The 17,320-nt window shown below is 45.4% G+C and overlaps 1 protein-coding gene across 1 annotated transcript in view; it reads left to right on the forward strand.

Moving 5' to 3' along the window:
• WNK3 (WNK lysine deficient protein kinase 3) overlaps positions 1 to 17,320 on the forward strand; it is a 93,849-nt gene that overhangs the window by 10,468 nt on the left and 66,061 nt on the right. Inside the window, exon 2 of the mRNA XM_066616373.1 lies at positions 15,423 to 15,595. Coding sequence (XP_066472470.1) covers positions 15,423 to 15,595 — 173 coding nt within the window. The remainder of the gene's footprint in view (positions 1 to 15,422; positions 15,596 to 17,320) is intronic.

A 17,320-nucleotide genomic window follows, 5' to 3' on the forward strand; every position in this document is an offset into this window, starting at 1 on the left:
TTCTGCTGAGAGCCTGGAGGAGAGGGTGAATCTCTGCTTGATATCCATCACATCCCAGGTTCAGGATCTTCTGTGTGCCTGATCAGTTATGGAATGGTTCTCTGACAATAAAGCAAGATTTTCTGATAAATTCTTGTCCTTTCCTTCTCAATAATGAGAAGTTATAATAAATAACTTTATAATAAATTTATTATAAAGAATAATAAAGTTGAGAAAAAAGCCTGCAAAGAGTAGAAGATACTTGACTGATCCAGCCCTAAAACTGCTCATCGGCATATCAAGTGAAAGGGCAAACAAGGATTTGCGTTTGCTGGATGGAAAGAGATGGGGGACGCAGTTCTACCAAAGGCATGCAATGAGTAGTCTGGAATGAGTCACAAAAGAGTTTGTGCTTTCGCTAGCATGTAGATGATTATTAAGAAGACCCACTTTATATTATGAGAGGATGAATGGGAACTTGTCTAATAAATGATTTGCTACCTTCAGGACATCACGTTTTGCATTAGAAATAAAATTTATAAGAAGATGGATGAGTCCTGATTGGATCAGGACATCTCTTGCATGCACCCATTTATACACTTATATTCCAGCCCTGCTCCAGGGAGCTAAAGTTATCTCATGAGATTATCTCATTTTATATAAGTTACTGTTAATTGATAGCTCAGTCCACATGTTGTTCTGAGCTGGTGCAGCCATCCCCGCGCCAGGTCAAAGGGTTGCAAATGTGCTGTAAAGCATGTTTATGTTATGAGCTGGCAGTGGCGGTTCAAAGGCCTGTGATGGCCTGCCAGTGTTGCATCCAGGAGCAGCACCAGCCAGAGCAGGTAGGCTCGCCCTGGGTGGCGCAAGAGCGTGGGGAGGGAGAGGGCAGAGTGGGGTGGATCAGACCCAGGAAGGGGATGGTATCAGCAGAGCCTCCTCCACCATATCCTAGTCCTTTTCCTGGCCCTACTGGCATTACACTAGGCTTCCTGGATTTGCACCAGCTAAATTCAGATTTGCTGGCATGGATCCTAGAAGCCCCATAAGGCAGGCTGGGTCAGGGGAAAAATATCAGACCTGAAAGGGCGGTTGGGACCGGTCTCCGGCTCTTAGGCTGGATTCTAACCTGCCTCCCGAACTGCAGTGGCGGGCCTGGAGGGGGGCAGGGGGCAAATGCCCCAACTGTAGTGTCCTCGCAGTGCTCCAGATAACATGGGAAGCCTTCTGAAGCTTCTGACGCGATCTTAAGGAGTACTTCTGGTTTCCCGGAAGTACTTTTAAAACCGCAGGGAAAACTCAGAACATTTTCTCAGTCAGTCCTAATGTCGTGTGAGGCTCCGTGGTACTAGGTAAGCAGGAGGCGGTGTGGTGTGGAAGGGTGGCATTGCAGACCTTTGCCCCGGGGCACATAGCAGGGCAGGTCTGTTACTGCTGAGCTGCCCGGTGTTACACTGGGCTGCTTGAATTTGTGCCAGAGATTTAGCTGGGGTAGATTCGAGTAGCCCTATTGGGCTGAAGAAGCTTTCAGCATGCCATCAGAGCCAGAAGTTATCTGTAGTTTGCAGCGATGTGCTAGAAGCCCATTTGTGCAGAGGTTGGTGCCCTAGTGGCATTTGCATGACACTGCTCAGTCCATGCTACTAGACCTGAAACTCCAGGTGGGCTCACTATTTTCACAGAGCAGTCATGATGCAGCCCCACTTCTAATCCTAATGCTGCTAAAATTGCTAAGGTATATCAGTGAGAAAAATGTGTATGTCCCCACGATGCTTTGATATTTATGCCAATGATATTATCTACCTATTAAGATATACCTATTTTTAAAGCCTTTTGAGCGTCCCTCACCTTAATCCTGTGGTAACTGGAAACACAGGTGAACTGCTTAAATTCCACTGGAGCCAATGTGAGTTGAAGAGACCTTGTTGGCTTATAGCAGGGCTTTTCAGATGGGGGCGTTGCAATGCCCCAGCCTAAGGCCCTGGCCTCTCCGCCCTTAAGGGGCCGGGGCAGCCAGGAGGCAGGGAAGTGCTTTGAAAAGGTGCTTTCGCAGCTTTGAAAGCAAAAGTGGAGCGATTGCGCCCCGCCTCTGCTAAAGCAGAAGTAGAGCGTGATTGCTCCACTTTCACTTCTGAAGCTGTGGGGAGCCCTGCAGAAGGTCGCGCAGGGCTCCCCACACCCTCGGGATGCTGCAGGAGGCTAGGGTAAGTGAACCCAAGCCCCTGGGTGGCGCAATCCTGGGGATCGTGCCGCTGCCTCCCCCAGCCCCTGCAAGAACTTAGAGTGGCTCAAACTCTCCCCGAGAGTTTGAAAACCGCTGGTTTACAGCAATAGCAACTGGTCACATCTACCATAGAAGTGCTTGCTGTGAGACAAGTAAATCTATATTTTAGTGTTTCTCAAGCTATGGGTCATAATCCACCAGTGGGTTGCAACTTGATCGTTGGTGGGTTGTGAAATTGAAACTGAGAAGCTGATAAGAAAAATGTGTTGATCCCAATGGAAAGTGAAACTGAGCCACATGTGAGGACAATTCTTCAACTCCCTGGTTCCCAGTGGGCCCACTCAGATCTAAGTGAGCTGTTTTGCAGGTGTTAATTGAAGTAGGTCCAAGAGGGTGAGCCCTCAGCCCAGTCCAGCCCCCATCCTGATCCTTCCATAAACTCCTCCTCTGTCACCTTACCTGCAGCAGGTGAGTGTTTGGGCCATTTTGGCACATGCACAGAGCCTCCAGCAATTTGCACTGGTGGCTCTGAAACATGCAATGGCAGCACAGCTTTTTGGGCTGCCACAAAAGGGCCTTCGTCAGTGGACCGTAAAATTTGCTGCTGTAGTCCCTTGATAGGATTTAGCTGTGTCGCACATCAAGTCAGTGTATTAACACTTGGATCTGTCCATCATGCAAAAGGAGGGGGATAGGATGACAGGTCCAGTTTTAACAGTAAAATGGAGGCACAAGTATGAAGTGCAAAACCTCCCACTGTTTTTCCTCTCTTCTTTCTTTCTCCATGTGCTATTCTCTTAGCATGCTTCTGGTATTGGAACTTGACTGAGAAGTAGAGAACCTGCAGCTATAGGAAGTTAAGCAGGAGAAGGGAGAAAGGTTCTGCACTCCACACTTGGGCATTTCTTTTACTGTTCAGATCTGCTCTCCCTTCTTTCTATGTGATTAAACTTGGATCTGCTGCCATCTTATCTAGTTTGATCATTAATTATCTTTATAAGAATCTATTTTCTTGTGTACAGCTGAACCACTATTACAGATGTGCAGCAGCAACAAGCAAACAGGCAATGTTAATTTGCAGGCAATAAAAATTCAGGTCCCTTTACATCCCAACTGGCTCTGAGTACAGCACATACTTCCTAAAGCCTGTCCTGGCAAATTGATTTTAGCCCACAGTTCTTGCAGGTGTTGGTTGATTGCAAGTGGATTCCAAGCACTTGAAATAAATGGCTTTTGACACTGCATTCCATGATTGTATATGACTGCCAAACACTGAAGTAAAGCACTTGGGAACTGGCTCTATACATCTAAGATAGGGCCATTACAATATTTATGTAGGCATAACATTTTTTTATTTGCTTTGCAAGACTATTCAAGTGGCTTCTTCCTGATCACAGGACTTTCTTGAGTTCTTGCTCGTTGAGAACTGGGAGGAAACGTGTTCAGCTGTGCCTTATGCTCTGGTTGAAGAAAGCTGTGTATTATTTCAGCATTCAGCCATGACCAAGGAACACAATACAGGATAAGGCTATTGGAGATCAAGTTCATCAGCACTGATTCTCAATGGCTGTGGTCAGGAGGGACAGGGGGCAGCTTTAGCCTTCATTCCCGTGGTTTCCCACGTCTCTATTTTCTTTCAGGCAAGTGTATGATTATGCTTCACATCTGTGAAGAAAAACAAAACATTGTAGTTGCAATGATGGCAAAATCTGCCTTGCCACTAGGTGACTGTCACAGGGTAACCCACCCCGAGGAAGCCGGAGGACTTACCACCTGGATGGAAGGTGGCCAGGCAGCCCCACAGCTGACTGTGGGTGGGTGCAGGGCAGGGCAAGGTGGGCAGGTGAGCGCTGGCAGTGGTGTGACCCGCAGCTTGGGGTTTGCACCTGGGCCAGCCAGGTAAGTCCCATAGAGGCAGCCGGCAGTGGGAGCGGCATGCTGAGGCAGCCGTTTGCTAAGTTGCCTAACTGATCTGAGGCCCACAACAAGACCAGAAGAGGCTGGGTTGGCTGACCTAGCGGCGGGGCTCATTAGGGGCCTGGCAGCTGCAGGCAGAGATCACTCCTTTCCCGGCAGCTGCAGCACCGGGGAAGTGGCCTCCAGGAGTACCTGCTCCATCCTTCTCCAGCCCTTCCTTAACCTTACGAGGGTCAGAGAGGCCCTGACCCTGGAGGGAGGGGGCTGGGCCTGGGAGCTCCCAGGAACGGATCGCGGCAGGAACCCCAGCATCAGCAAGTCTGTCGCTGGGAGTGAGGGGCGCAGCGGCCAAAAGGACATACCCTGGGGACACCTGCCAGTGCTGCCTCGGGTACCCCAGAGGCCATCTAGACCATTCCTCTCCTGCACAGGCCAGGGCTGCCCCAAGGAGAGTGCTGAGAGGCCAAGTCAGCCGGGGACACCACTGAAGGTGTCATCAATCTGTGTAAGGAGCCCTGTAATGTAACAGGGCTCCATGAATGTGGAGAACTTAGTCTGATGAAACAGGCTGTGCAAGTGGACTGCCTCTGCCTCTCGTACCTCTGTTCTGCAAAGTCTTCCTACCTTCTCCCGGGTAAGCCATCCCCTGCAGCTCCACCTCGGGGAGCTGCCCCTGTTGGATATCACAGTGACCCAATTCCTTTTGGTAGAGATCCCACAGGGAATGGTTGTATATATCACCACCACCCTTGGACCCTGTCAGGGCTGAGCTATAGGAAGCTGTCATTCCAGGGGTCAGAGACATGAGGTTCAAGATAAGGAACTTACTAGAGCCAGGATGGATAACAGTTGTTCAGGCAAAGTCCCAGATGGTATAGATCTTCCTATAAATGGTGAACTGAGTCACTCCATCACGGTCCAGGAACATGGTCTAGTCTGTAGTTCTAGGGGCTGCTGTATGTATAATAGTACAGGTATGCCCCCTTATCCGCAGGGGTTCCATTCTGGAATCCCCCCCTGTGGATAGCTGAAACCGCAGACATGGGCGAACGCCCATCCTTGCAGTCCAGGAAGGCTGCCCCCCACTCCAGAGGTGAATCCCCTGGCCTCTGGTGGGGCTTCTGTGTTCAGCAGAGGCCGAGGATGTACATTCCCTGTCTCTGCTGAGCTCAGACTGAGCTTGGCAGGCAAAATAAAACCTTTATTTAGAGAGACAAACCGGAAGTGACGTTTTCAATGCCTTTCAAGGCTTTGGGAGGCCTGGGAAAGCCAGGCATTGCTTGGTTGGCAACCTTCAGTCTCTAAAGACTATGGTATAAGCCTACAGCACCCGGTATTCCCAGGCGGTCTGCCATCCAAGTACTAACCAGGCCTGACCCTGCTTAGCTTCCAAGATCAGGCATGTGCAGGGTAACAGTTGCTGTTAAAAGGCATTAAAAACGTCACTTCTGGTTTCTCCATGAAATCGCAAGTCGTGTTATTTTGTCTCATTCTGAGCTCGGCAGAGGCCAGGGATGGACGCCCTCTGCTGAGCTCAGAAGCCACTCTGGAGGGAGTGGAGTTCCCCCCCTAAGGGAGTGCATGCAGGGGGTGCATTGTAGTTCCTAATTAAAGCCGTACTGTTGCTGACAGAATGGACTCCCAGATCTAGCGCCACACTGTGCATTGTGCAAATGGTACCTGTCATTTGTGTTAATTTTGCTTATGTTTTAATTTAAGCTAATATTTTGATCTGACAAATTAATTTTATATTTTCATAATGAAAATTTGTCCTTAACTGTAAAGATCATGAGCTCTATTTTGGCACAATTTTTAATACTGTTTCATAACAGACATGCATTCATTTCTCATGCATTCATTTGCTGAGCACATGTTGTCACCAAGCAAGGCTTCCTGCTTCCTTGAAAGAAAATCCTTGTTGGAAGTCTTTCAGTTGCAGCAAATGAAAGTAATTGAGAAAGAAAACAACAAATATATCAGCACTTTCAATATGTATTTTATCAAGGGCTGCAAGGTTCACACTTATTCTTGAAATTGAAATTCACACTTGAAATTCTCTCCAAACTTCTACATTTTCCAAAGAAATAGTCAAGCCAAGTAGGTTACCATTGTTTGGGGAAATCAGAATTCTCTTCCTAGTTCTCTTTCATGCTTTTGGAGTGTGTTTTCATACAGAGTTTTAGGGGTGAAAGGAGTCTTAATAGGTTCAGTATCCTTGTAGGATTTGGCCAAAAACATACAATTGTAGTTTATGCAGAGAAATATTTGATGTGCCCAATATGCAATCTTGTGTTTTACTTTTCTGAAAATTTTATATACTTAAGGCCTGATCCTAATAGCCTGCTGTGTCACTAGAGCTTGTGTTCTGGTGGCACAGTGTGCTTTATGGCTGTCACAAAAGGCGACATGCCATACAGTGTAGCCTGGCCATGCTGCACACCTTGAATGGTTGGCTCCATGCACCAGTGGCCTGCTAACAAATTCCTGTGCCAGTAAGTCAATGTGGGAGGCAGGGATGGAATGAGTCAGGGATGGGAGACTGGGGTGGAAAGGGGTTAGATTGAGACTGGGAAGGAGGCAGTATTTGTGGCAGTGGTGCTACCAACATCCTATCCCCCTTCCTGGTCTCAATCCATCGGCCTGGGTCCAATTGTACCAGCAAAATAACTGGTGCAGGTCCTAGTGAAACCATCAGGGCAATGAGGGCTTGCCCTGGGGCGAAGGAACAAATATACTCTTCCCTTAAGGAAGCCTCTGGGACATCCCCTCCCAGGATATCTGAACAAAATATATAAACTACTACTGAATGACATGGGGGAACATGGAAAGTTGATCCGGAAGCTCCCCGGAGCAGCCCACACCGAAGATAATTTATGCTTCCTGGAATTAAAAGAAAGCACAGCAAAAACCCACAATCTTCATTTTTTTACTCCTTTGTCAACTTCTGGCAGCGGAGGCTGCTTTGAGGACGACACAGTAGAGTTTTTGTTTTGTTTTTTTTTTGAAGAGGTAAACATCAGCTCATCTGTTCTTGAGGGCAGGAAGACCCACAGCCCAATCCTATCCACACTTTCCTGGGAGCAAGCCCCATTGACTCTAATAGGACTTACTTCTGAGTAGACGTGCATAGGATTGGGCTGTCAGTCCCCCAAACTTCACATTTCTAAGGCAAGTGGTGAAGATAAGATTTATGACTTAACCTGACAACCAAAGATATGATTAATTAGCAAGGGAGCAAGGAATAAGAAAGGAGTTTGCAAAGAAGGAACTACTTTCTTTTTAAGAAAAGATGTGGACTGAATAAAGAAGGAGTTTAGCAATAATAGTTTATTTTTTGTCTAATATTTTTATTTATTTAGAACAAAACAAACAATCAAAGATGGAAAGATATATCCTTAGATTACAGCAAGAGTGAAATCACAAATTCTGATTACTTGTATTTCTTATCCATATTTCCATTTATTCTCTGACAGCCACTCTTATCTCCACTATTATCTTCCTCATCTTCTATGTTAAATCTATATAAAATATCTCTATCACCCTATCTTATTTACTTTCCCCTCTCATCTCATGCAGCAGGTTAATAAACACTTTTCATTTTCTGTAATCCCCATTACACATTAAATTCTCATTCCTTGTTTATCATATACTAACATAACATAAAATTTTCAATCTTTATGCTATACACTTTTTTTTAAAGATAAAGATTTATAAGGAAAGTCTTTATAAGGAAAAATTCTTGAAAAACAACATTCATCCTTAAAATATACATATGATAATTAATTCCACCCTTTTATCAATTAACTTCTTATTTCATTATTATATCCCACCCCTAATTAATCATGTATCATTAATTAATTGTGATTTTAATCAATCGTTCCCATTTACTCTACTGATATATTACTTATTACTTATATACTTATTACTTATTATTATAAGTAGATTACTTATATACTCTACTGATTTCTCTCTTCTCAGTGTACTGTGAGATGAAAAAGGTTGAAAAAGTTTTTAAGAACATATACAAAAAATTCTTAACATCATAAACAAGTACATCTATCTTCATATCTAATATCTACACTTCATTTCTAATATCTTCACATTACATAGAACCGGTCATCAATAGGAATAAGCTGGATATCAGTTCAATAAAATATTTTAAAGAAAAGAAATTAAAGTGATCTTTTGTAACGTTCTCCCATTTTTTTTCTGTCAAAGCTTACATGACCTCAAAGCATGGATTCAGTGAGGATTATTTAATTGGTAGCAAAACTAATAAATCCACAAAAGACTGGCAGCCCCATCCTAACCAGTTTTCCAAGGCTGACGCAACTATGCCAGTGGAGAACAGTTTGTTTACAATTGCAGTGCTAAAGAGACATTTAGCCAGGATGAGAGAACTATAAGCATTTATTATCCCTTCTTGTTTCTTTTGCCTTATTTTAGAAAAACCAGACAAAGTCTGCCCTTCTGCAGTTTGCCCTTCTGCCCTCTTTACCCAGATATCACTTCATCTGAGTCCCATTTATTCTATTGTTGATTTTGGCTTATTAAAGGGGAAGAGATTATGTCAGGAGATCAGTCCTTTAAAAGGTGAACTGCAAAAAGGAAACACAGAAACTGAGCTAATAATGGAACTGTCCTCTTAGGTTGATGATCAGAACTTAAGTAAACAACTATTCTTTGTCAGGGTGCCAAAGCTGTTGGGGAAATTTTTGTATTTGCAGATGTATACGCAGAGATTGATGACTTTGGATGTCATTAGAAAACACTGAAAATTTCTGTGGGAGAAAAGATAATCTAGTGGTAGAGGTTTGCTCTTGTACCTTACAGCAGCTGGTTAAAGCAATAGCTTTAGTTAAGAGGAAAAGGTCTAGATGTGCAGCTGTCCCTTGAAAACAGAATTTCATATGATGTACCGCAGAGGTAGAGTGGTTTGTGGAAAGGTATCTTGCTAGTCAGTCAGACATTAAACATTGCCAGGTTTTGATACTGCTATGTGAAACAAGACTGATAATAACATTTAGCGTTTTTTGCTTATACTTTCTTATAATCGAGAGGCTAGGCTTGTTAGACTGAGGGCACAATCCTAACCAGGTCTACTCAGAAGCAAGTTCTATTTTGTTCAATGGGGCTTACTCTCAGGAAAGTTCATCTGCATTTCAGGCAGACAGACATCAATAAAATGGTACCAGCTCTGCTAAACCATGCATCATGATTTTGCTAATTGCCTGTTGCTGAATACTTGAATGAAGCCATGTGAAAAATGGAGTTGTTCAGTCGTCCTTGATTTGTCTGTCTTATTAAACTGTGTTGAGTGAAGTAGCTGTTCAGACCCTCTTCAACAATGAAGAGGCAGCAAGGCCCACTTCTCTTTATGCTATTAGGGATGGAGGGAGGGAAGCATCCCTTAGCACCTCTCCTTTTGATGATTGCTGTCTGCCTTCCCCTATGTTTTTTGGCTGTGCTAACAAATTTATATGAACAGAACATAAACACACAGAATTAACTGCTAACAGGCAGCCCAGTCCTATCCCTGGGGGCGCCATCGGGTGCAGTTGTGCCAAAATGGCAGCACCCTGGGGCAGGGCCTAGGAGAGGAGGTTAAAGGGGGTAATTTGTACCCAGGCCCAGGGTCAAAAAGGGGGCCCAGGAGCCAAAGGAGGGGGCCCAGAAATTTCCTGGGATCTTACATTTTCCTATCTACTCAGACTTGTTGCCCGCACAGGCTGCTGGGGACACTACTACGAGCATGTGGCTGCAGCTACTGGCAAGCCATATATGCTGGGCCGAGAAACGCATACATGACACTCCTTAACAGTGTCAGATCTGGGAGGAAACCGGACTGCTACAGTAGCTCTTTGGCTTGTGCATCTGCTTACTGTGAAGGAGTGTAAAGGAGCTCAGGGACACCACTGTGGGGCTACAGGTGCTGCAGAAGTATGCTTTGGTGCAATTAGGACACTTTCCATTCTAGGGTGAGCCTAAATATGATGATGCTAATTTTCTGCATGATTTTCTATATTTAAAAAATTTAAGAGAGACTTAGGAGTGTGTTTGGTTTTCCATATTACCGTATCTAGCTGCTGATGTCACACAGGGCTCCAAAGACTTTTCCAGGTGTCTCCCCCCTCCCCCCACCCTGTTTCACCCCTCTCTACCCCCATTCTGCTCGCCTGTCACACCCTCCCCTGCTCTGTTTCACCCTTTGCAAAGGGGCCCAAAAGAAACATTGTACCCCCTGATAAAATTCCTCTCAGAGGCCCTGCCCTGGGGTTGTTGGAGGTCTCCTGGGGGGTGGGGGAGGAGACTTTTGTCCCCATAATGGGACTTCCCAAGTCAGTGCCAGTTATTTTGCTGGCAAAGACTTGAGAACCTCTGTGTTAAGCTTTGCAGTCTAACACAGAAGATAAGATATGGTGGAGCAGGGATCCACCTATCTTATGTTTTATTTTTTTAAATAAAATTCTGTGGAATGGCAATTCACTTGCTGTAATCCAATTTTATTCCATGATCATAACAAATATTTTCACCAAGAGGCATTGCTTTGTTTTGTTAAAGGCAATGGAAAAAGACATGAAACTGGGAAAATGATAAATTCCATCTTTTTGCCTTAGATGAAAAAAAGAGTATTTTACTATTGGGCAATTTGCCTGCTAAATCACATTGATAAAACAACTGTAGACATGAAGATTAGCAGCTCTTCCCTTAAAAAAATATAATTAACCCTTCATGGCAAATGCCTAAGTGAGCCTGTGTAGAGGTGAGGATTCCTTGGAGCTTGTCCTTTTAAGGAACTTAGGGCTGAATCCTATCCCCTGCCAGCTCAGATAATGTAGTACTGCCAGTGGAGTGTGTGCTGTGGGGGAAGGGGAGGGCATGACCAAATGGCCTGGGAGAGGTAAGTAGAAATCTTTTTTACTTACCACACCAGTATGTTAGGGCTGATAACTGAGAGTAAAGTGACCTTGCCTGGTCTCCAGTGGCCTCCTGGGCTGACACCAGCTATTTAGCTGGCTTAAGTCAGGGAGCCTCAGGGAGTGGGATGGAAGGAGGAGGATAGGATCTTGGCATGTGTTGCTGCCACCAAGATCCTCCCTCTTTCACTCCCAGTTCAGCCTGCTCCCTGCCCCATTCCTCCCCTGAACCGCCAGCTGCCACCTTTCCTGGCAGGGCATCCAGGAGCTGCTGGTGCACTCAGGGAACCTCAGCAGTTTGCATCATTGTGCATCTTAAGTAGATGATACTGGTGCACCTTTTGTGCCGTGCTGACAGATTGCAAGATTAGGCTGCTCATCACATACCTGGAAGGGGCTTTCTTTACCCTTCTCCCACCAATCAAGTCTTGACTGACCTTGTCTTATAGGGAACGTGGAAGGTGTCTTTGTGATTATGTTGATAGATGAGGATGGGGATGTTAGTGCTGTGAGTAAAGTTCCCTAGGGGTCTGTTTGAGGAATTAGTTTCCTTGCTGAATTTGTTGATATTAGTACAACTTGTTTCATATCAATAAAACCTTGCTGACTTGAATCTGATCTCTGACTTGCTTGCTTGCTGTTATAGTCTCTTCTACCACTTACCTCAGTCAATTGTTCTCTCTGCTTCTAACTCGTCAAGTCCTTCTTATCATTGTGAATTTCCTTCTTCTCTGACAAAATGTTGTTTTATGGAATGGCAGATGCTGAAATGGAAGTCGGGTCACTGGCATTCTGTTGCTGGCTTTGCTGACAAGGCTTCTCTTTTCTACACTCAGCCTGCATATCTATGATTTTTTTAAAATTGTGATTATCCTTTTCTGGGAGGCCAGTAGCAGTTCGCAGGGATCTACACTGCCAGTTGTTCATCTAACCTCTGTACTACAGATCACACCTCTTACCCTTTTTCTTCTCCAGTGGTTCCAGGGTGGCTCAGACTTTGCATGTGGGAAGCTCCTCCTCCTCCTAAGTATCAGGCAGGGTCACCTGAAGAACACCAAGGAAAGAGGTTATCTCTTGATTCCTCAGAGTGACCTTGCCTGGCTAGCCAGCAACAGAATGTTGCTTGGCTCCTGCTGCATTATTTGCTCCTGACACAGGAAGGGGGTGCTGATTTAGAGCCCAGGAGCTCTGAGGTGGCCTTTCCTCAGGGGCCAGGAACACCTACTGTGGTTTCCTTCCCCAACCTCTTCAATACGACAAGGGTCCTTTTACATCAGGGGCAAGGAGGCCCATAAACCAGACTCTAAATCAACGATTTTCAACCTTTTCCATCTTGCAGCACACTGACAAGGCACTAGAGTTGTCAGGGCACACCATGCTGCTGGTAGGGGGTGCACATCCCTCAATGGCCCAATTAATAAATGGTATTTATTGAATAAAGAAATAAATTCACCAAACTCCCATGGCACACCTGTGGACCACTCATGGCACACCAGTGTGCCATGGCACATTGGTAGAAAATCGCTGCTCTAAATTCTGTGTACAGGTTGAGCCTCATTATTCCAAGAACTCGCCTGGATGGCAAAAAAAGGCACTATAGCAAATCAATTTAAAAAACAAAGTTTCTTTGCTCTAGTGATTTAAAAACAGCCTTGATGACCTTTGTGATGTAAGATAAGAGTCATTAAGAAGACAATCCATCAATCAGTCGTCCAAGCGCTTACAAAGGCACTTCACTCAGTCCTTCCCTTCACCAATGCAAAGTGATCACCTTTCTTTCACATGCTCAGGGGGAAGGGAGGGGTGGCCTGGAGAGATAAGGATTGATGGATTGTCAGCCAGCTGCCCCCGCCCATTAAGGAGGCTATTGTTAAAGGACTGTTCAGTTTTTTAAAACAGATTTTAAAGGAGTGCATTTTTTCCCTTCCCCAGGGATCAGCACATTCCTTCTCATTTGCAGTGGCCATTGAGTCAAATCCCTGTATCAAAAATCTGTGTATAACTAGGCTGGACCTGTATCTCTGCCTGAGGCTGCCAAATTGAAGACCAACCTTGTATAAAGGGTTCAGAGTCTCCTATGCCACTCTGCGGGCCTTTATGGTATCTCTCTCCTTTCCAGGGATGCTTTCTTTGATCTCAGAATCTAGTCTTGGTGGAGTAAGACATATCCAAAGAAATCAAGTATGACCCGCACAAAAAATGACATTATTGGCAGCCTTCCTGGAAGATATGTCAATGGATGTTGTTCACTCCTCTGCCAGGGCCGTGGAAGTGGTGGAACATGCAAATGGAGCATTAGGATGAGGATCCCAGCTCCAAAGCAAGCCTCTCAGAATCCTTAGAACCTGTTCTGTTGGAAACCAGAGTAAGGAAGACTAAAGAGTAAAGAAGTAGGAGCTCCCCACCAGGAAGAAGGGAGGAAGGATTGGCCTTCTGGAGCCAATGTTCCTTTCAAATCTCCAAAGGTGGTCGCAGACCCAGGGCACAAGGCAGCTTCAAACCTAAGGGGCAGCCCAATCCTAAGCTTCCCTAGCACCCAGTGATACAGAGGCGCCGGAATGCTGACCGCTGCATTCAGTGGGACCAGGGAAGCACCACCAGGTCTCCTCAACCTGCAAGACCTAGGCAGTCCCAATGGGTTTCCTCAGATCTGTGTCTGCTGTCGAGTAGGCACAGATTCGAGGAGACTCTTGTTGGGTCTCCCAGCCCAGGATGGGGGTTAGGATATGGTGGCAGGGCCTGACATCATCTCTGCCCCCTCCCAGGCACGCTCCTCCTCTCCCCCACCCTCCTCCTGCCCACTTCTGCCCCCTCCTTGCCTTCCCTCACCCCAGAATGCCCTGCTGCAGGCCGGTGGTGAAACTTACCGCAGGGAACTGTTGCTGTGTGTCCTTCAGCGCCACAACCCCACACCGCTGCTTGGCCTGGCACCAGAGGTGCGCCTGTAACTTCAGTGCAAAAGTGCCTTACGGCATTTTTTGTGACAGTCGGGCCAGTGGTGCCGGTGGAGCACCGGCGCCAGTAGGATTGGGCCCTTAGTCTCCTACTAGACCTCTTCCACAGGCTCTTCCACCGGAGGATTTGATTTGTATACGCAGGATGCCATTTCCAATATTGGGCCCCGCTGTTTGGCTTCTGCCCTAGGTCTTCTTCAAATTACTTTTGGCCCACCTACACCTATAGTAGATAGTCGTTTGAATTTTCTTCAGTTTGTGAATAGGTGTTGCAGGTTCTTCTGAGTCTGCTGCTTGTTCCTGTTGCTGTGAGAGGGGCTCCAGATGCTTGGTATAGTCTGAGGAATCAAGGGGGAACCCTTCTCCTTGGTGTTCTTCAGATCATATGACCCTGCCTGCTTTTAGGAGGAGGAGCTTCCCACTCACTCTGGAGCCACTGCAAAGGAGAATTCACAGGCAAGACCAAATTTTCCCATTCTTCTTGTTGTTCAGAGAGCTACCTCCACTAGCTCTTGACTCAAGTGTGCTGCTTTCTACTTTGCTTCTACTGTGCTGACTCTAATGTAACTACTTTTGCTTCCTTTCTTTGCTAGTCAGTAGAAATTCATGAGCCTTCTGTGTGGGCCAGCTAGCATTGCTGTCACGCTCCTAAAAACACAAGATGTTTCACTGTATCCGTTATTCTCAAAGTTTTGGTATGGCAGCCTGTATCTTGTTCCAGCATTCCTCCATTGAACACAGTGCAAGGCTGTCAAGAACCTGAGACATCTGGGAAGTCTACCAATGCTTTTTTTTCTTAGCTGTGCCTCCTACAGAAACACATTTTTAGAAGAGTAGTCTTGTTAGTCTGTAGTGGCAGTCTTCCTCTTTTTGCTGACTATGTCTGTGGCCTTCATATCACTTATGACAGGTCTTCCTCTCTGTATTTACAAATAGAGTAATGTGGCCCATATGTGACCTGCCTTCTAGGCGCTGCCATGATAGTTGCACAGTTATATATTGCATTCTTTTTTTACCTTCTAGCGCTAGAGAGCTTTTTTTCTGTTCCAGCGCACTTGGGTTGCATTCTTTTTTTAGGTTCCAGCATGCTAGCCTTGCTAGAATTTCTCTGAGTGAGCTCAGAGTTAGAAAAGATGGCTGCCACCAAACTTACTTCACTTCCTCCTATTTTCAATAGAAATGAATGGAGGAACCCGTCAGAATCATGGCGGCCTCCATAGTGTAGGCAGGGTATGATGACAAGATGGTAACCTCCACACAATTCATTTCAGTGAGGGGACGCTATTTTGACTTTTTAAAATTAACCACACTGGAAACATGCTAGTTGCGTGCTGGAAATGTCACTTGCGCCAATTCTCTTATCTAAAAAAAGAATGCAGCCATATTTTGCAACCAATGTAGTGATTGTTTATATTTTATTTTAAATTTCAGGACAGAAAACTGACCAAAGCAGAGCAGCAGAGGTTCAAAGAAGAGGCTGAGATGCTCAAGGGCTTGCAGCATCCTAACATTGTTCGATTTTATGATTCCTGGGAATCAACAGTTAAAGGAAAGAAGTGCATTGTATTGGTCACTGAGCTGATGACATCTGGCACTCTGAAGACGTATGTATATCCTGATGTTCTGCATGCACACTTTAGTTGTGTGTACCGCTTGTGCGTACGACTTTGTACAAGTTGGGTATTTTTAATGTGAGTTAACGTCTGCTAGGAGTGTTCCCAGCATTTTCCGGGCTGCAATTGTATTGGGGACTAGCAATACCTGTGATCAGGCACACTGCATTTGGTGCCACCATCATATTGTGACACATAGGGTTTGTGCAGATGCAGTTAATTCCCGTTTTCAAGCAGTTACTTTACCAGCATTCGTAGATAGGTTTGCAGATGGAGGAAAAACACATCCCTTAAATCAACACTCCATGACAATAGTGAGTCAGCTTACAGCCCAAACCTAACTAACCCTCCTCTCCCCGGAGCAGCCACACCAGTGGAGCATGTACTGCATCCGGGGGTGGGGGGCAATTGCAGAGTTCTGCTCATGGTAATGGAACTTCTATTCCCTTATGTTGAAGCAAGCCTTCACTGCCCAAATGGGTCCTCTTGGATCTGCAACAGCCATTTGCTGGCACAGGTCCAAGGAGAGTAAGAGAGAGGGAAGAGGAGAGGGAATAGGATTAGGATCTGGCTCAGGTTGCTGCCGCAAAGCACTTCCTCCCTCATTCTGCTTCCCACTCTCAGGGACACCATTGCAAACAGTGGAGGCTGTCCTGGCACACTGCTGCAGAGGGTGACCTACACTGAGGCAGGTAAGCCATCGCAGGAAGCGGGCAACAGTTGGGGAGGGGGAAAGAGGGGAATATCTGGTTCCTGCCCAGAAACTTTCCGGTTCCACCACCACCCCGATTGTTGCCCGCCTACTGCAATGGCTTACCTGCTCGTGCGGGTCACCCTCTATGACAGCGTGCCAGGGCAGCTCCTGCTATTTGCAGTGGTGTCCCCAAAATAGCCGTTGGCAGCACACTGTTTGTGATGTCATAAAGGCACGTACACTGTTGTGCATGCTTTTATGCTGCTGCAAAGGCTATTTGTGATTGGGCTGTAAATTATAAAAATTTCACAACTCAACTGTTTCAAGGATTACTAATCTTAAGTAGACAAATCCATACTGTACATGGGTTTGCTTACAGCCCAGAAGAAAAGAAAATCATGGAAGGATTTTTGCACTAGAGCTGGGAAAGCACAATTATGTAAGTAGGATTTCAGTGTGAAGGTGTATTATAGAATACGTAGTGTGAACAAGAAATATAGAGTATATGATTGGGAGATGGAAGGTGTAACATCTAAGTTGGTTTCATTTCTCTGCTGTTTTTCCCTAATTAGTAAAAAGGAAGTATAGTGCTCCCCTGACATAGAAAACAGTTCAGTAAGAAATCAGGTAAATCAAAGGAATTAAAAATTCAACCAACCATTTTAACTTTTACCTTACTCAGAGATGGCAGCACTTGAATTTACAGAATGTTTTCAGACACTTTGTGTGATATACAGGTTGAGTATCATTACTCGAGTGAGTTCCGTTGTTAAGATAGAGTCATTAAGGCGACAGTCCAACAATCAGTCTCTCTCCAGGCCCTTAGAAAAGATTATCTTTCTTTCAAGTATTCAGGGGGAAGGGAGGGGGTCACTTGGAGAGAGAATGGTTGATGGATTGTCAGCTGGCTGCCCTCTCTCTATTGTAAAGGACTGTTTTCCTTTAATTTAAAGGGCCCTTCTCATCATGTTGAGATAAAAATCTCTACAATAGTAAGAAAAGCATTTTAAAGGGGTGCATTT

This window comes from Tiliqua scincoides, chromosome 2 (genome assembly GCF_035046505.1).
Source record: "Tiliqua scincoides isolate rTilSci1 chromosome 2, rTilSci1.hap2, whole genome shotgun sequence".
Taxonomy (NCBI): Eukaryota; Metazoa; Chordata; class Lepidosauria; order Squamata; family Scincidae; genus Tiliqua; species Tiliqua scincoides.